At 41.0% G+C, this 16050-nt stretch overlaps 1 protein-coding gene across 13 annotated transcripts in view; it reads right to left on the bottom strand.

Annotated features, from left to right (window-relative positions):
• The window catches only part of PPP2R5C (protein phosphatase 2 regulatory subunit B'gamma), a 78498-nt gene that overhangs the window by 3264 nt on the left and 59184 nt on the right, over positions 1-16050 (bottom strand). For 4 of the 13 annotated variants that reach the window (XM_035105788.3, XM_035105797.3, XM_035105825.3 and 1 more), the window contains 6 exons: positions 13370-13423; positions 12223-12393; positions 11654-11781; positions 8657-8758; positions 6606-6678; positions 2799-2915 (listed from right to left, as the gene is read on the bottom strand). In XM_035105788.3, coding sequence (XP_034961679.1) covers positions 2799-2915; positions 6606-6678; positions 8657-8758; positions 11654-11781; positions 12223-12393; positions 13370-13423 — 645 coding nt within the window. Of the gene's footprint in view, positions 1-2182; positions 2439-2798; positions 2916-3422; positions 3517-6476; positions 6679-8656; positions 8759-11653; positions 11782-12222; positions 12394-13369; positions 13424-16050 lie in introns of those variants that run through there. The other 9 variants (XM_035105805.3, XM_088655590.1, XM_088655607.1 and 6 more) reach the window with 5 other exon arrangements.

Genomic DNA, 16050 nt, shown 5'->3' with positions numbered 1-16050 from the left:
CCCCCTGGTGAGCAGTCGTGCAGCAAACTGTCCTACCCGCTCCCTCTTTCGGCTACAGGTGCCCATTCCAATTGTGCAGCTACCACCAAGACAGCACCATCCTAGGAGTCAGCCATAAGTCGATGGAAACACAGCGTAGCACTACAATGGCATGTTTTGATTACTCACCCTAGCAGATCAATAAGTCCAGAAGTAGTGTACATGGATGCATATGCAGCTGCCATACATAGCTCTATGGTTTTCTTTATTGGGGAGACACAACTATACTATGCCTTCCTGCCTCCTACTGTTATGTGGCCCAAAGCGAGAAAGACCATGGCCTTGCACTCTGCTGTTTTGCCAGCTGGAGAGATGCATAGTGGTGCTATGGCAGCTGTGAGCCAGGCTTTCAAATGCTCCTACAACAGCACTGAGGATGGAAAAAAATAGCAGGTTGCAGGGGCAGAAATGGAGGAAGGATTAACACAGGTGACATAGGTTTGGGGGTGAGCACCTGCCCACCCCCTTATAATGATATATACTGTATATTCCTGCGCATAAGACTACTTTTTAACCCAGGAAAATCTTCTCAAAAGTCGGGGGTCGTCTTATGCGCCGGGTCGTATTTCATATACGGCGAGTATATCCCAAACTCTATATTTTAACGGGAAAAGTTGGGGGTCGTCTTATATGCCCAGCCGTCTTATATGCCGGAATAACAAACCAAGTTTCTTGGAGTAAGATACTGTCAAAACTTTTGAGATAATCAATGAGGTTGGGGTCAGTAGCTTTGTTCTTCCATCCAGCCATATTCCAGGAAATAAACGTTTTACGTGTTTAATATGTCTGGATAACCAATGTTTTATGGATGGTTTTTTCTTTCTTTCTCTTTTATGATTTTATTGTCTAAATTATGCCAATAAAGGCTGAATGAACGAATGAATTTACGGTATATCCTGATTTGGTCCTTATGCGGTTTTAGCCTCAAAAACCTGTGTGGTAAGTAGTCATGGGCAGGATCTGAATTAGGTCAGGACTATAAAATCCAAGATGCTGAGGCGTGGGGTAGAGGGAGCAGGAATAACAACCATTGATCATTTTCTATCTACCTGAAGTATACGTGTGTTGCTAGAAATACTGAAGTCCTCACTAATGAAGCTAGACCAGTTTCTACTTGACAATGAAGCTTTCTAATGAAACCAATTGTTATTAACTTTTGCACCGTATTTAAATATGCAGTATCTCTATGTTTAAACCAGGAGTCACCAACTTTTTTGAGCCTGAGCACATCTGGAATTTTGAGAGTGCACTGGATACTACCACCTCTGATTGCTTCCCTTCCCTCTTCGGTCTTCATGCACAATTGTGCATGTGCATGCACTAACGCATACACATGTGTATGCGTGCACGCGCAAACCCCCCCCATACCCTTATGTTTTTCCAAGGGTAAAAATCACATCCAGTAGAATTAAAACCGATCCTCTTAAATTTGCCTCCCCACCAGCAAATGAAAGACCACACTGGTAGACTGCACAGTAAAGATCACAAATCTGGTCCTTGTGGCCAGCACCACAAACACATTTACCCAAGGCATAGATCCCATGATTCAACACAGGATGAGAACAAAACCACCAACAAATCACATAACACATCTATGCACAAAGATGTGGTCTATAATTAGATGGTAATTTTGAGATGTTCCCTTGCAAAAAATAAAATTAAATTTGAGGATCTGTGCTGCAGAACCATGATTTTTGTACTGGCAGAACTGGAAACCACCAGGTGTGTGATGGTTACAGTTCAGTCTATGGAGGCACATGTGATCTTTGATTTGATGGTGGTAGTGGTAAGGGAGACCTATTAAAACTCTGCAATGTCAATTGGATCCATTTTATTGGATTCATTATGTGTGTGTGCATGTACGTGTAGACACAGCTTCTCTCTCCATTCTTTTGCTCCTGATGCCTGTGGCATGCCCAACCCCCCCCCCCCACTCCTTCCACTCTCTCTTCCTCTATCCTCTTGGTCACTTCACTTTGTCTTGAAAAGCACACAGAGGTGAAAGAGGAAGTAGAGAGGAGTCTTCCAATTTTCTCCTTTAGCTCTCTGCATTTTCCAAGGAAAACCCTCACCACCTTATGAAAAAAGGGGCAGTTAGGGGGTGAACTTAGAATAATAATAATAATAATAATAATAATAATAATAATAATAATAAAAATATTTTATTTATATCCTGCCCATCTGGCTGGGTTTCCCGCGGCTTCCAACAGAATATTAAAACAGAAGCTTTGTGGGTGCCAGGAGATACCCAAGGGTGCCATTGCAACCACAGGCATTACATTCATGGAACCCGTTAACTAGATGTGCGCTGATTTCTCAGTGTGGCTTTGGCAGAGAGGGCATCCAGACTCACTGGCAATCCTCTGATGTCAGGGAAGCCGGGGCCGAGCAGTCTTGTGCTTAGGCAGCAGGCATGGGACAAGGGAATAAAAAAAAAAAGGGAATTTCAATAAGCGAGTTCTGTTAAGCAATCTCTTCACTGTATAGTCCTTGAAATACCCACTTCACTTTAATGGTTCGGAAACCACTTAATAAACACAAGACAAAAAATTCTCACTGCTCACATATGCAACGGGACACGGTCAAGAGCTACAATAACTCTTTTACTGACAACAGGAAACTACTTAGAAATTACTAAAATTATTCTGCTCGTTTCAAATTTGTCATTTAGAGAGGAAAAGCATAACTACTAACCAAAATGAGTAATTTCTAAATCAAGTTTGGAACGAGTAGGCTAATTTTTCTTCCTATGTGCTTACCGGACAAGTTTCTTCTTTCACTGTATTTTTCAGCACCTGCAAGTCTTCAATTAAAGGCCCATCTGTTTCCATTGCAACAGGACTGCTCACCAGACAGGTGTCACTCAATACTGAGTACTAACCAAATGCAAAATGTTTTATGTCAGAATTTTTGATGGCAAAGCTTAAGATTAGCAATAGCAATTTTACTAGCAGAAATGTCACCCTCACACTTGATTAAGAATAATTTACATATTTTGTTGCACAAATCGAGTTTTGGAATAAACCATGAACTGTTATAGCTTCTATCTTAAAAAAAAAACAGGAGATTTGATAGCCCAAACTGCTCGCTTAAATCTAATAAAGCCGTATATCCTATGGAAATAATGAAATGAGCATAAAAATAATCTAAGGTTCATTTTGTCAGTGCCGAAACCCATCAGTTAAGGGTGGGACACGACTGAGGTTTTTTGAAACTGTGTATGGTGGAGAAAATGTTTTGTTCTATCCAATAAAACCCATTTGCAGGAGATAAAAACAAACAAACAGAAAATAACTTCACACAGTGCTTAATTTATGGAATCTGCTGCCACAGAAGGAGGTTATGACCACTAGCTTAAATGGCTTTAAAGGGGAATGCCTTACTTGTGAGGCTTCCCAGAACATCTGACTGGTTGTTGTGGGAAACAAGATGCTGAATAATGCACTATTGCTCTGATCCAGAAGGGCTATTAGGTTTCTGCAATGGAAATATGAAACAATATGTTTCTCCCAGTTTGGCTTTATGCACCCCGCCCCCTTATCCTGCACCACCTTTCAGACATTGAAGGATTTCTAAACTATACATGCTAAATTGGTGTGATGGGAAATTCAAATGAGAAACAGTCTGCTACATTCAGTCAAACCCTAAACTAGCTCCTAGGACCCAAGATACAATCAAAAGTAACCTTTAGAGCAAACATCTTTATACTGGTTGATGACCTACGTTTTAAAATTTAGTAGAAGAATTTAAGACCAATCACTGCACAAAATGATGCCAGGAAAAGAAGACCAGCATGCTAAAATATTTGCATTGGCCCAATTATTGGTATCAGCACTTCCCAATAATAAGAAGAGGCTATATGAAATAAATAAAAAAATTGCCCAGTAGCACCTTAGAGACCAAATAAGTTTGTTCTGGGCATCAGCTTTTGTGTGCATGCATGCTTCTTCAGATAGCAAGTGTGCATGCACATGAAAGCTTATACCCAGAACAAACTTAGTTGGTCTCTAAGGTGCTACTGGGCAATTTAAAAAAAACTTTTTTAATGCATCAGACCAACATGGCTACCTACCTGAATCAAGAGGCTAAGTGGTCTTGTTTGCACCTCAGTAAAACATAGTAGCATTATATCCAAACCAGAGACTGGTTTGTTTCACTCAAACAAACTATGATATCCAGTTTGGATGCAACTGTAAGCCAAGGATCATGGTTTTATTTCTCTTAAGTGCTATCCAGAAGCAACAAAGCAGGCAAGAACTATGGCCTACTGTGATGTGGAAATGGGGGTCAATGAAAAGTTTTATGAGTCAGCAAATCTGCTCTAAGATAAGTCACTGATTTGAACAATTATCCAACAGACCAATTAATCCTTTAATATGTTTTCTGCATGAAATTCATTTTATAATACCGGTAACTTATCACTGAAACTAAATTAACCTGAAAAACAGGTTTATATGAAATTGGGCCCACTATTTATACAAACTGATCCACACAAGCAGCATGCATGACTACTTTATAAAAAGTATAAGAGTTACAAATTCTGAGATCAATCATTGACATTGGTGTACTTTCGCACCAAATCTTCTTTTATGTAATTTAATAAAGCAACATATTACAAAGCAAAACAAAACCAATTGTAATTTACTTAATATTCTTTGAAAAAGAAGTCTATTTTTTTAATGTATCATGCTAGCAAATTTCTATGTGTGTTTACTCCCACAGTGTTCAACAGGGTTTATTTCTATGTAGGATTACCACCTCTGTGCCTCAAAAACCATGGCAGTTGTAGCGACTGACTATATTTGCATAGCTAACAGCAATGCCAATTCTAGACTCCTTTCGTAGTTTACCCGCTTCACAATTTTACACATCTTTACTTAGAAGTAAATCCCACCAAGTTCCACAGGATTTACTTCTCTGTAAATACGTCTAGGGTCAAGTACAACCCCAGTCAAGGGTCTTAATCAATAAACTTTTCTAATGGGAGTGTTGTCAATATTCTTTGGGCGCTTCAGACATGCCAGCTGATAGAATAAACACTGCAGCATACCCAAATTCATCCAAATAAAATCATTTGAATATGTACTTCTAGTAACCATCTTCTCTATAGCTATTACAATGTTAGCTGGAGATTTAAACCAGATTGCCATTCAACAACAACAACAAAATGCTCAGCAAATGATATGTCTGCACTAAAACTTAAAAATAGTTTTCACACCTGTTTAATTGTCATGATTCCTAACTCAGGAATTCTGGGACTTTCAGTTTTTATAGAACAAAGATTTCCAACACTCCTTCTCGTTGACCTCCAATTAAACCAATTTGAAAACTAGTTTAAATTTCTACTGCAGATGTGCTAAGAGAGCACCACATTGCTGCAGTTCAATCCCATGAGTGGAATTCAGCTCACAGAAGAGAAGTAATTCCTGCCAATCCCCAATTCAGCTCTGTGCCTCCTGAAAACCTGAACCGGAGGAGGGATGGAGGACCCTACAGAACAGTGTGGGAAGTGGTGTAAGCGGCTGCAGGGGGAATTGGAGAAATCAGCCTCCTTCTTTCTACTGGATCTCCCACCCTTTGGTAAACAGAAGGGCTACTCTGGATACAAACCAGAGGGATTTTAATCTATTTGTTTTATTTCATGAAATTTATATACCACTTGATATTTTTTTGGGGGGGGAGAAACACCTCAAAAGTGGTTGTGACCAAGTCTGCCAACAGGCCACCAGCACAATGACATTTTAAAGCACTCTTACAGATTTAAAGCATAGCTGCCAAGTTATCCCTTTTTTAAAGGGATTTTCCCTTATGCTGAATAGGCTTCCTCGCGAGAAAAGGGAAAACTTGGCAGCTATGATTTAAAGTATCACTTGAACTATTTATTTAAATGTGCACACCGCTTGGTTTTTTTTAAAAAAAATACTCAAAGCAGTTTACAAAATGATAAAACAATAAAAAGGAGTAAAAAATATATATACCACAACCCTACTTTAAAACATACAAAAGTTAAAATACTAAAACAGATTAAAGTGACCTCAATTTCCTAAGCAACTGGGTTGGTTTGTTCAAACAGGTGCCAAAAACAAGAGTACACAGTGAAGGCACCTGCTTGATCTCAATGGGCAAGGAATGTTAGGGCTAGTTCTAATTAAATATTTTGCTAGTCATGGTTTTTTTTCAAGCAAGGGTTAAGAAGTATGTGTAAAACACCTAAACACGCATTTGTGGTGTCTGATGAGTCACAAGTATGAGAGCACATACATGAATACTGTTCTCTGGCTCACCTGTGGCAGCTACAGCTCTAAGAAGAAGTATTTGTTAAAGACTGACCATGTAATGAAGAGCTTTTAACAACCAGGCTACTGTGTGATATTTGTTATTGCCACACGGACAATATCATCATTGGAAACCACCAAAAGATGCACACTTCAGCCACACAGAGTCATCTTCTTTAATTACTTTAAAAAATGCGAGTAAGGAAATGTTACATTCATGGTGGCCCTTACTGTTCCAGCAGTATCTAATGCACAGTTGAAATGTTCAGCCTCTGAACGTTTTTGAAATACCTGGGGATTTGATTTGGCTAGATTTTCTATTTTAACCCAAGCTTCTTCCCGTTCCTTCATTTTTAGCTTCTCCCTAGGGGAAAAAAAAAACAACCCACACAGGTCACAGAAAAAGCTCCAACGAACTTTTCAAATAAATCAAATTACTAAAATGCTTTTGACACTACAGAAAAGGACAGGGGTTTTTATTTATTTATTTATTTATTTGTTTAGCGCTGAACATATATTTGAACATAACAGAGGGTTAAACAGCCATAAAGATATCATGAATAGTATTTCAGAAATGATCCTCTCCCCGCCCCTGCACATACCAGAAAACCCTTAGTCATTACACGATAAGCTCAACCCCACTCCAAACCTTGCCTTGGCTGGAAAGATCTTTTCCCACCCCACTTAACCAAATTTTGAAGGGGTGTGTGTGTGTATTTGTGTAGGGCTGGTGAAACACTGTGCCCTGCCTGAGGTAGCTTGCCTGAGGTAGTTTTTCCTCAGAATGACGCATTAGGTTTGAAGTGACCACAGAGATTGCCTGTGCCACCACTTTGCCGCAACGTGGTGGTAAATGTTGTTTAAACAGACTGGTTCTGTGTAGTGTTGGCTGCTGTTATGGCAAAACGATGGCACTCTGGCGGCCAAATTTCTGTGGCTACTTCACCCACAAAGCCTCAGGATGAGGAGTGGTGAGACCCATGCTCTGGACAGACCTGCTCTTAAGAGCACCGCCACTCAATGCCTTGTGGTGGTGATCCATGGTGACCAGGCAGTAGCGGAAGGCTGGTTGCGGTGGTGGGCAGTAACAATAATAATTTTATTATTTGTACCCAGCCACTCTGGGAGGCTTCCGACAAATATAAAAGTGTAATAGGCAGTGAAAAGCATGGGCCGTGTGTGAATGTGTGTGTGTGTGTGTGTGTGTGTGGAGCAGGGTGCAATGTGCTTCACCTTGCCTCATCATAGGGCTAGCCTTGGGAGGGAGGGAATACAGTCGTACCTCGGGTTACGAACACCTCGGTTTGCGAACAGTTCGGGTTACGAACTGCGCAAACCCGGAAGTGTTTTCGCTGCGCATGCGCAAAATGGCGCTGCGCATCGCGTTCGGGTTACGAACTATTCGGGTTACGAACTGCGATCCAGAACGGATCGCGTTCGTAACCCGAGGTATTACTGTATAGCAGCTATGGGTAAAACTGAGGGTTGCTTAATCTGTTCTGCGAAATGCAATTTTTCCACTCTTCTTTATACACCGGCCACCAGTAATAGGGCCCCCTCTCCCATTTCAAAGCTTCCCCTTGAAATATATGAGGAAATGCAGGGTATAAATATCTTTGCTTACTCCAGGAAATAAAATTCTCTGTTCTTCCTGGAGGAACATGAATAAAACTCCCAGAGTTCCTGTGGACGATGGGATTGTTGAGCATGCTCAGCAACATTTAGGGTAGAGCAGGCACCCCCAAACTTCGGCCCTCCAGATGTTTTGGACTACAATCCCCATCATCCCTGACCACTGGTCCTGTTAGCTAGGGATCATGGGAGTTGTAGGCAAAAACATCTGGAGGGCCGCAGTTTGGGGGTGCCTGGGGTAGAGAGCCATTGGCTTTTGTGGGGCTTCCCCTCTTTCTCCTCCACAGGTTTTAATCTGGTGAAGTGCAGAAAAGGAAGAAGAGGGACTGACACTCTGCAATCTGATGGTGGAGGTGTTTCGTAGGGCTGGGCCTTTTTGAGCTCTGGATGAATCCCAGAAACTGCTCAAGTCTTCCCCAAGTATTCTCCAAAACAAGATGGTGAATTGTGAATCAGCCAATTTTTGATTGAGATTAATGGGTTTCACTCAGCTCTAGTAAGCACTGTGAAACAATATACAGGAGTGCAATATAAACCAATCATGACGATAATAGCAGGAAGAGAACATTTTCAGGGAGCTAAACAGTTGTTATTGTTCATATATTATATATATGTGTGTGTGTGTGAGAGAGAGATAGTGCTTATTCTAATAAATTAGTGGAAAACAAAATGAAAGGGGGGAAAAGGAAGATGTTCAAGAGGAAACTTACTTAACTTTTTCTGCTTTAAATTGCTGTGTGCAGTCATCAAACAGTTTTTGGTTCATCTCCATGAATAGTTTCAGAGCATTGTAAATCAAGCCATGTATTGTCCTATAAAGTAAAATTTTGGCTTCAGACTTATTACAAAATATCTCTTTGTAATAATTACAAAATATCTCTTTTCTGGACATTTGATTATTTCAAAATACACACACACACACCATACAAACCAGAAACTAGTCACTGGATGTTTCCATTAGCTAAAGTATGCAGTCTAACTTCTCAACACCAAAAAACAAGCACTCTTTAGATGTTGCATTGCTCTCCTCTTGAATATCAATGCTATAATTCAAGCAATTTTAACACTAAGTTTTTTTAATCGTCCATATTACAAAATTCCACACAGCAACAAAAGCCTCAGTAAAAGAAGAAGAACACTGCCAGTACTTAAAACTACATCTAACATGTTTCTAGCAACTGATGGGGAAATTATCCAACATTATTCAGACATATTGAGCTAAAATGTTTCCTGAGCACAGCCGTAGTGTCTCTAAAAGGTATTTTCCTGATAGATTACAGTCACTGGCAGTGGTGGGAGAAATTTGGTTACTCTATCAGCTCATATCTTAAGCTAAATTTAGCAGATTAGAAAATGGTATTGGGGGTTGGGGAGAGAAAGTAAAAGCTCGTCACCTGAATTAGGCAGCACTCCCTGCCAGAGAAGTTAAGTTATTCTGCAAAAATAATCTCTCACATGTTAGGCCATCAGATACAAAAGTCAAATCAGTTTTATGGCTCCTTGCATCATGCAAGTTAAACACGTACAAAGGTGTGCCATATACTCTATGTATGTGACTGTGTGCAGTGATATTACTCATGCTTAGGACAGAAGGACTGGACAGCCACAAGTGGTGAAGCGAAAAAAATACAGTGGTACCTCTACTTATGAATTTAATGTGTTCCGAACGCACATTTGTAAGTCGAAAAAATTTGTAAGCCGAATCCCATAGGAATGCATTGGGAGAAATAATTCGTAAGTAGAAGCAACCCTATCCACATCCAAGATGGCGGACAGAGCTCCATTCGTAAGTAGAAACATTCGTAAGTAGAGGTACCACTGTACAGACTGCCAAATCTTCAATGAAGTAATCCATGTTACTTTAAAACCAATGTATCAATGGATTACTGACATCCAGTTAGTGTAAATCAACTTTTAATCATACCTGCCAAGTCCGGGACGTAAAGATCCGGGATCGGCAGCGTGCGCATGACCGGAAGTTGCGTGACGCAACTTCCGGTGGCGCTTCGCCCTTCTATGGGCACCAGAAAATGGCGGCGCCAGCGCCGGAAGTCGCTTCCGCGCATGACCGGAAACACGTAAAAGTGACTTCCGGCACCGCCATTTTCTGATGCCCATAGAAGGGCAAAGCGCCACCGGAAGTCGCGTCATGCAACTTCCGGTCATGCGCGGAAGCGACTTCCGGCGCCGGCATTTTCTGGTGCCCATAGAAGGGCAAAGCGGCACCAGAAAAATGGCCGCCGGGCAGAAGCCAATTTAAGGGACAATACTGGGATTTTTCACTAAATGGGAGACCGCCGGGAAACGGTAAGAAAAAAGGGGTTTTCCCGGCGGAAACGGGATACTTGGCAGCTATGCTTTTAATACTGTCTACTCAGCATTTTCTTTCCCTGTTCTAAAGTGCAGATTTAACATGCAGTGTTGGCTACTCTACCGGTAGTCATTAGTCTGCAACCAGCATCAGCCTATGGGACATCCAGCATTTGCACAGTAGCTCAATTAAAAGGTCCTTTAGGCAAAGAGCAGTTGCAGAATCAAGGTGTCTAGTATCAGGTTCATGCTAGAATTCTAAACTACTGCGTGGACGGAAAACTGACAAGAGGAGAGACATGCTATATGAAAATACAACCAACTAGGACAGAAATGCAGAAAGAAGGAAAAGGGAAAAAGAGGGGAAATAATATGAACTTATAATGATAATAATTTAATAATAATTTATTATTTATACCCCGCCCATCTGGCTGGGTTTCCCCAGCCACTCTGGGCAGCTCCCAACAAAATATTAAAAACACGAAAAATCATCAAACATTAAAAACTTCCCCAAACAGGGCTGCCTTCAGATGTCTTCCAAAAGTCAGATAGTTGTTTATTTCCTTGACAACTGATGGGAGGGCGTTCCACAGGGCGGGCGTCACTACTGAGAAGGCCCTCTGTCTGGTTCCCTGTAACCTCACATCTCACAGTGAGGGAACCGCCAGAAGGTGCTTGGAGCTGGACCTCAGTGTCTGTGCTGAACAATGGGGGTGGACACGCTCCTGCAGGTATCCTGGGCCAAGGCAGTTTAGGGCATTAAAGGACAGCACCAACACTTTGAATTGTGCTCGGAAACGTACTGGGAGCCAATTGGTCATAATGGGTTACAATTTATAGTGAGGGATTAACAGGTGATACCTCCCCCAGGGCAAACACAATCCCCCTTCTCCTCCCACTGTGTGCTGCTCTGTGGGTTTCTACTGGGCCCCCACACAGCCAATTTTGTGGGGTGTGGGGAGAGGAGGAGAGGGGAGGGAAGCCCCACTGCATGTGGAAGCTGCTAAAATCATGGGGACGGCAGGACTTCCTTTTGGAAGCATCTTGTTGCATGTGAGGGGCACTGACATTCCTGTATGCAGCTGGGTGGGAGGGCTGTGAACCAGACATGGCAGGCTGGTTTGTGAACAGCGATTTTAAGGACGTGTGCCTGAGAACTCTGCATAGATATGGAAGAACCTACCCAATCAATCTTTCTTAGCTCCTTATTGTGATGTGACATTTACCTTCACCTAACCTGCTTGAGATAAATACTTCTGACCAATTACAATCTTGTATATCTATGAGGAAACTGCAGCACACAAACTTTATTGAGATTTATATTTATATAAAAATGCTGTGACATGAACAGAGTTAGAGTTTAGGGCATCAAGCAATATATTTCAATGGCTACTTACTTGTTCCAGTGTGTCTTTGAATTTCGGTATAAGGATGGAAACATGATGGGCAAAATCTTTGCTGCGTTGTCACTGATTAAGCTCATAATATACTCATTATTCCAGTAGTATAGTGCTCGTTCTGCCACCTAAGAGATATGGGAACATTATACCATTCAACAACTCTAACATACTGTACACTTTATACGGTTCTCTCATTTTGGGAAGCAGAGACTCCTGTTCCATCTTAACTGAGCTCTTCGGTTCCCCTGCCTGCTGTTTCCTTAGCTTCAAAGGTGGCACTTTTATGCTTTCTGTGTGAGCATCAAGAAACCCAAACTGGTACTGTCAAAAGCAACAGAAAGACTAGCTGTACATTTGTTTACTGATAATAGACAGGAGACTTCACAGCTGCAGTAGCTGAGTTTATTCCTTTCCTGCCCTCAGCCAGTCTTAAAATATTGTGCCTAACAACATACTGAAAGCTGGGCCATTTAAAAGGCATATATAACATATCCACTAAGCAGTGATTAATGCAGTGTAATGTCAAAATGTCAAACTTAATTACTGCATTTATTGGAATTACCAACCTGGAAATGTGGACTGGAGACACACTTGGCTAGCTGCCTGAAAAGAGGTTCCATAACCTTTACAAATTCAGATGGTTCAATAACATCTAAAATTTCTTCTAATTCGTTTAAAAACATAACTTCTTTTGGACTGTGAGTCTTTGGCCAGTACTTGAGTAGTGCCATCACCACCTGTAAAGAAAAGAGGGGGGAGGGAATGTTCAGGGCATTATAAATCTCTCCAGTGATTTATCATGGATTGCTTGCATTGACTGCCACCATTATGAAATAATTGTAACAACAATATACACTCAAGATTCTTGACTAATGGCAGGCATTATAGTTTTACTTTGCCATAAAAAAACCTGTTAATGAAGGTTGAATGCGATTTTGTTTTTAAAACACTTTGGCACTCTGCAAACGGGATGGAGGAAGGGCTAAATAATTCTTAAGAGGAATGATCTCAAAATAACAAACAAAAATTCCAGTATTGTTTGAAATTTCTCAAGCACATGTTTTCTGTACTTGTTTTTCTGTATAGTCATTATGAAGAATGTGCTCATGAGATCCTGGAGAGATCAAAGTTTGTTACCTCCATGTAACAAACACAGGTTTTAATGTTTGTTGGTTAAGCAGGTGATTTTACTATTTATGACTCTTACTGATGTTCTTAATATGAGATGAGGAAGCACACACTTAATTCGTAGCTAATATCTGCATGACAAAATACATCTGTTGATGTTTTTCAGTGTCTCCTACAAGCACCTTGAAAAACTATTCACACTATTTTCATTTCCAACTGAAAATGCAAATAGAATAGACATGGGTGGGGAACATCTGGCCAGTGTGCCAAATTAGACTCAGAATGAGTCTCAATTTGACCCATGAGGTCATTTCCCCAAACCACACCCACCTGTCCCACACCTAACATCATATGCGATGGCAGGTAGAGATGGGTCTGTCGGTGCGCGGCTGTAAGTCTTAAAATGCATTCTGATGTCACTGCAATCAGCTGATTAGCAAGTAGAACATTGTACCAATTCATAACTTACTTCAGGGGACAAGATTGATTGGTTGCACTGCAATCAATCAAATGTATTTTCATTATATTACTTTGATAAAAACTTTAAAGATGTTATTTAAAAGTAAGAAAAGAAATTAAACTTACTGGCTCAGTAAGCGTGCTGTCCTTTTCTAAAAATTGAACTACACAATATGCCAGCTAAATTGAGGGGAAAGAGCAACATTGTTAGACTACCAAAAATATATATATACAGAAGTCAAATACATTTTGTTGTTACTGAATGTTCATTTTTGGGGAATGAACACTTAAGATTCCAAATAAGGCTCACAAAGTCGGTTATAGAAAAACAGTTTGAACTTGAGAACTTGGGTTGTGATATTCAGGTAGGATACAACAATGTCCATTGTACAAGTAGTTTTCTATACCTGCTTATTTACACTGAACTGTAACACTCCACACTGCAACATTTTGTTGAGGTGGCACTTGTTTATTTCTAATGACAAAATCTTTGGAAATATGGAGGGAAGGAGAAAAACCAACCACCACCACCCTTGCTATCTTGAGGTTAACTGGGATCTATGGGAATATTTGACAGATTCCATATTTCTTTATTCAGCAAGTAAACCATACTGTTGACTTGCCCTCTTCAATACTACTAGATTCAAACCCACAAAAAGATACTATTTTTGACAACTTCTATCCCTTTGTAAAATAATTTTAACCTGGGGCAGCTGTCAGATCCAGAATGATTATGGAAATCAATTCAATTTCAATTTCAACACCTTTACCGTATTGGCATATATATAAAATATAAAAACAAAGACAAAACATACAACACATATAGGTCATTAGTATAAATAGTGACTCTACATCATACAGAAATAATGGAGAGCAGGAGGAGGGAAAGGCACACAAGGGATCCTCAGCTAGATGTATTGATTTTAATTACATAAATTCTGGACAAGTAGCGGGCCATAATTCTGGTAATTTCGGGGAAGTCATTCCTCAACAAGAGCTGGACCACTGTTTCCTTGTTGGGGAGGGTTCCAGGTCTCGTAAAGGATAGTGGGGGGCCAAAATTGAAAAGATTGGAAAGGGGACAGTCCAGAATCATGTGGGCCATACAGTCTACCTCTTTCTGGCCACAAAGGCATAATCTATTCCAGTAGGGGATGCCTTTGAGTCTTCCGGATAACACGGAGGATGGGAAAGCATTTAGGCGGGCCAACATAAATACTCTGCGATAAAAATGAGATACCAGTCATATAAATAATTAGGTATCAATCCTTGGTGCGATTATGGAAATCAGACAAGCAATTTTGGTATGCAACACTGGGAAATGAAGCTTCGGTTTTGCTATAACTGCACATAGGCCTCCAGAAACACAATCAATGACTAAAAACTTAAGGAACATTTTGAACCATTAATAAAATTAGCTGAAGGGAAAGGCACCAAAGGTTTGCAGCTACAGCGGCCCTCATTAGCAGTGATGTGTGAGAGCTAATAATTCACTATAAGAAAAAAAAAGCAAATTCACAATTTCTTAGAAGTTCCACTCTTGCTCTTGGAATGAGGACTGAATGCTATTGTCTCTTCTACTATTCTAGGAGCATTTATCAGAAAGGATAAATGAAACAGAGGGGCAAAAAGCAAGTGATGAACTTTATAGGCTAAAATCAGTGGGTCTGTAGCCTATTGTGCGCTTTATTTGAATTTGGATTCATCCAGCAAAAGGCAGCTGTGTATTCTTCACTGTAACTATAATAGTCTACAACAGGCATGTCAAACCTGCGGCCCTCCAGATGTTTTGGCCTACAACTCCCATGATCCCTAGCTAGCAGGACCAGTGGTTGGGGAAGATGGGAATTGTAGTCCAAAACATCTGGAGGGCCGCAGGTTTGACATGGCTGGTCTACAATGTTGCTCAAACAAGAGTTGAGCTTTCCCAGATGGCTCTTTGTGTCTGTGCAAGAGAGAACACACGCCACCTTGCTTCCTGGTAGATGGAAAAATACTATGTCTGTTGTTTACTGTAGAAAGAGGGAGGGGGAAGCCGCCCAAAGAAACCCTGCACACACCTTGAAAGCAATATTTCAACCCGCAGCCGAAAAGTGCATGCTGAACTATTCATTTTAAAGATTTTAAACTCGCCTCCCTGCCGGAGGTATTTTGAAAGTTAAAAACATAGGGTTGTTTGCAATTGTGTCCCCCCACCAACAGGAAGGCTCTTTGGTCCAGAGGAGGCCTCCACCAGATGGGGTGGGGAGCACAGGAGGAGAAGCAATTTTTGTACATTCCTTCACCCTCAGGCAGATTCCCATGCCGCCTATGGCATTGTTCCAAAGGGGCCCCCGAGCCCTGGGAAGCAAATTGGGGGATGAGGTGGAAGGATACTCAATGAAAATACTTCCCTCTCTTTCTGCTAATGCAGAGGTGGTGCCTTTCATTTAGCTTGCCAACCCCGACCCAATTTCCTTGCAGCACCAACAAATCGGATTTCCTTCCCCCCTCCCCACCACTGCTAGCCGTTTGGAGTGCTCTAGAAACAGGAAGGAGTGCTCTCACAGTTTTCCAGCTGTGGGGACATTATTTACATTTATAAACCACCCCTCATTCCGCAGGATCTAAAAGCAGTGAACACACACAATGGAAGCATATAACAATTGATTGAAGTGTGATTCAAAACCGTATTACACCAACAAAGACAGTTCAGCAGAAGCATAAAAAATAAGCCCTACCCACACATGGAACTGAAGCTGGAAAGTATACCATGGTGCTGATAATACCAAAGTTGAAGGTTTGATCCCCGTATAAAACAGCTGCCT

Source organism: Zootoca vivipara, chromosome 1 (assembly GCF_965207765.1).
Source record: "Zootoca vivipara chromosome 1, rZooViv2.hap1.1, whole genome shotgun sequence".
Classification (NCBI taxonomy): Eukaryota; Metazoa; Chordata; class Lepidosauria; order Squamata; family Lacertidae; genus Zootoca; species Zootoca vivipara.
This window is presented reverse-complemented; position numbering and strand designations above follow the sequence as displayed.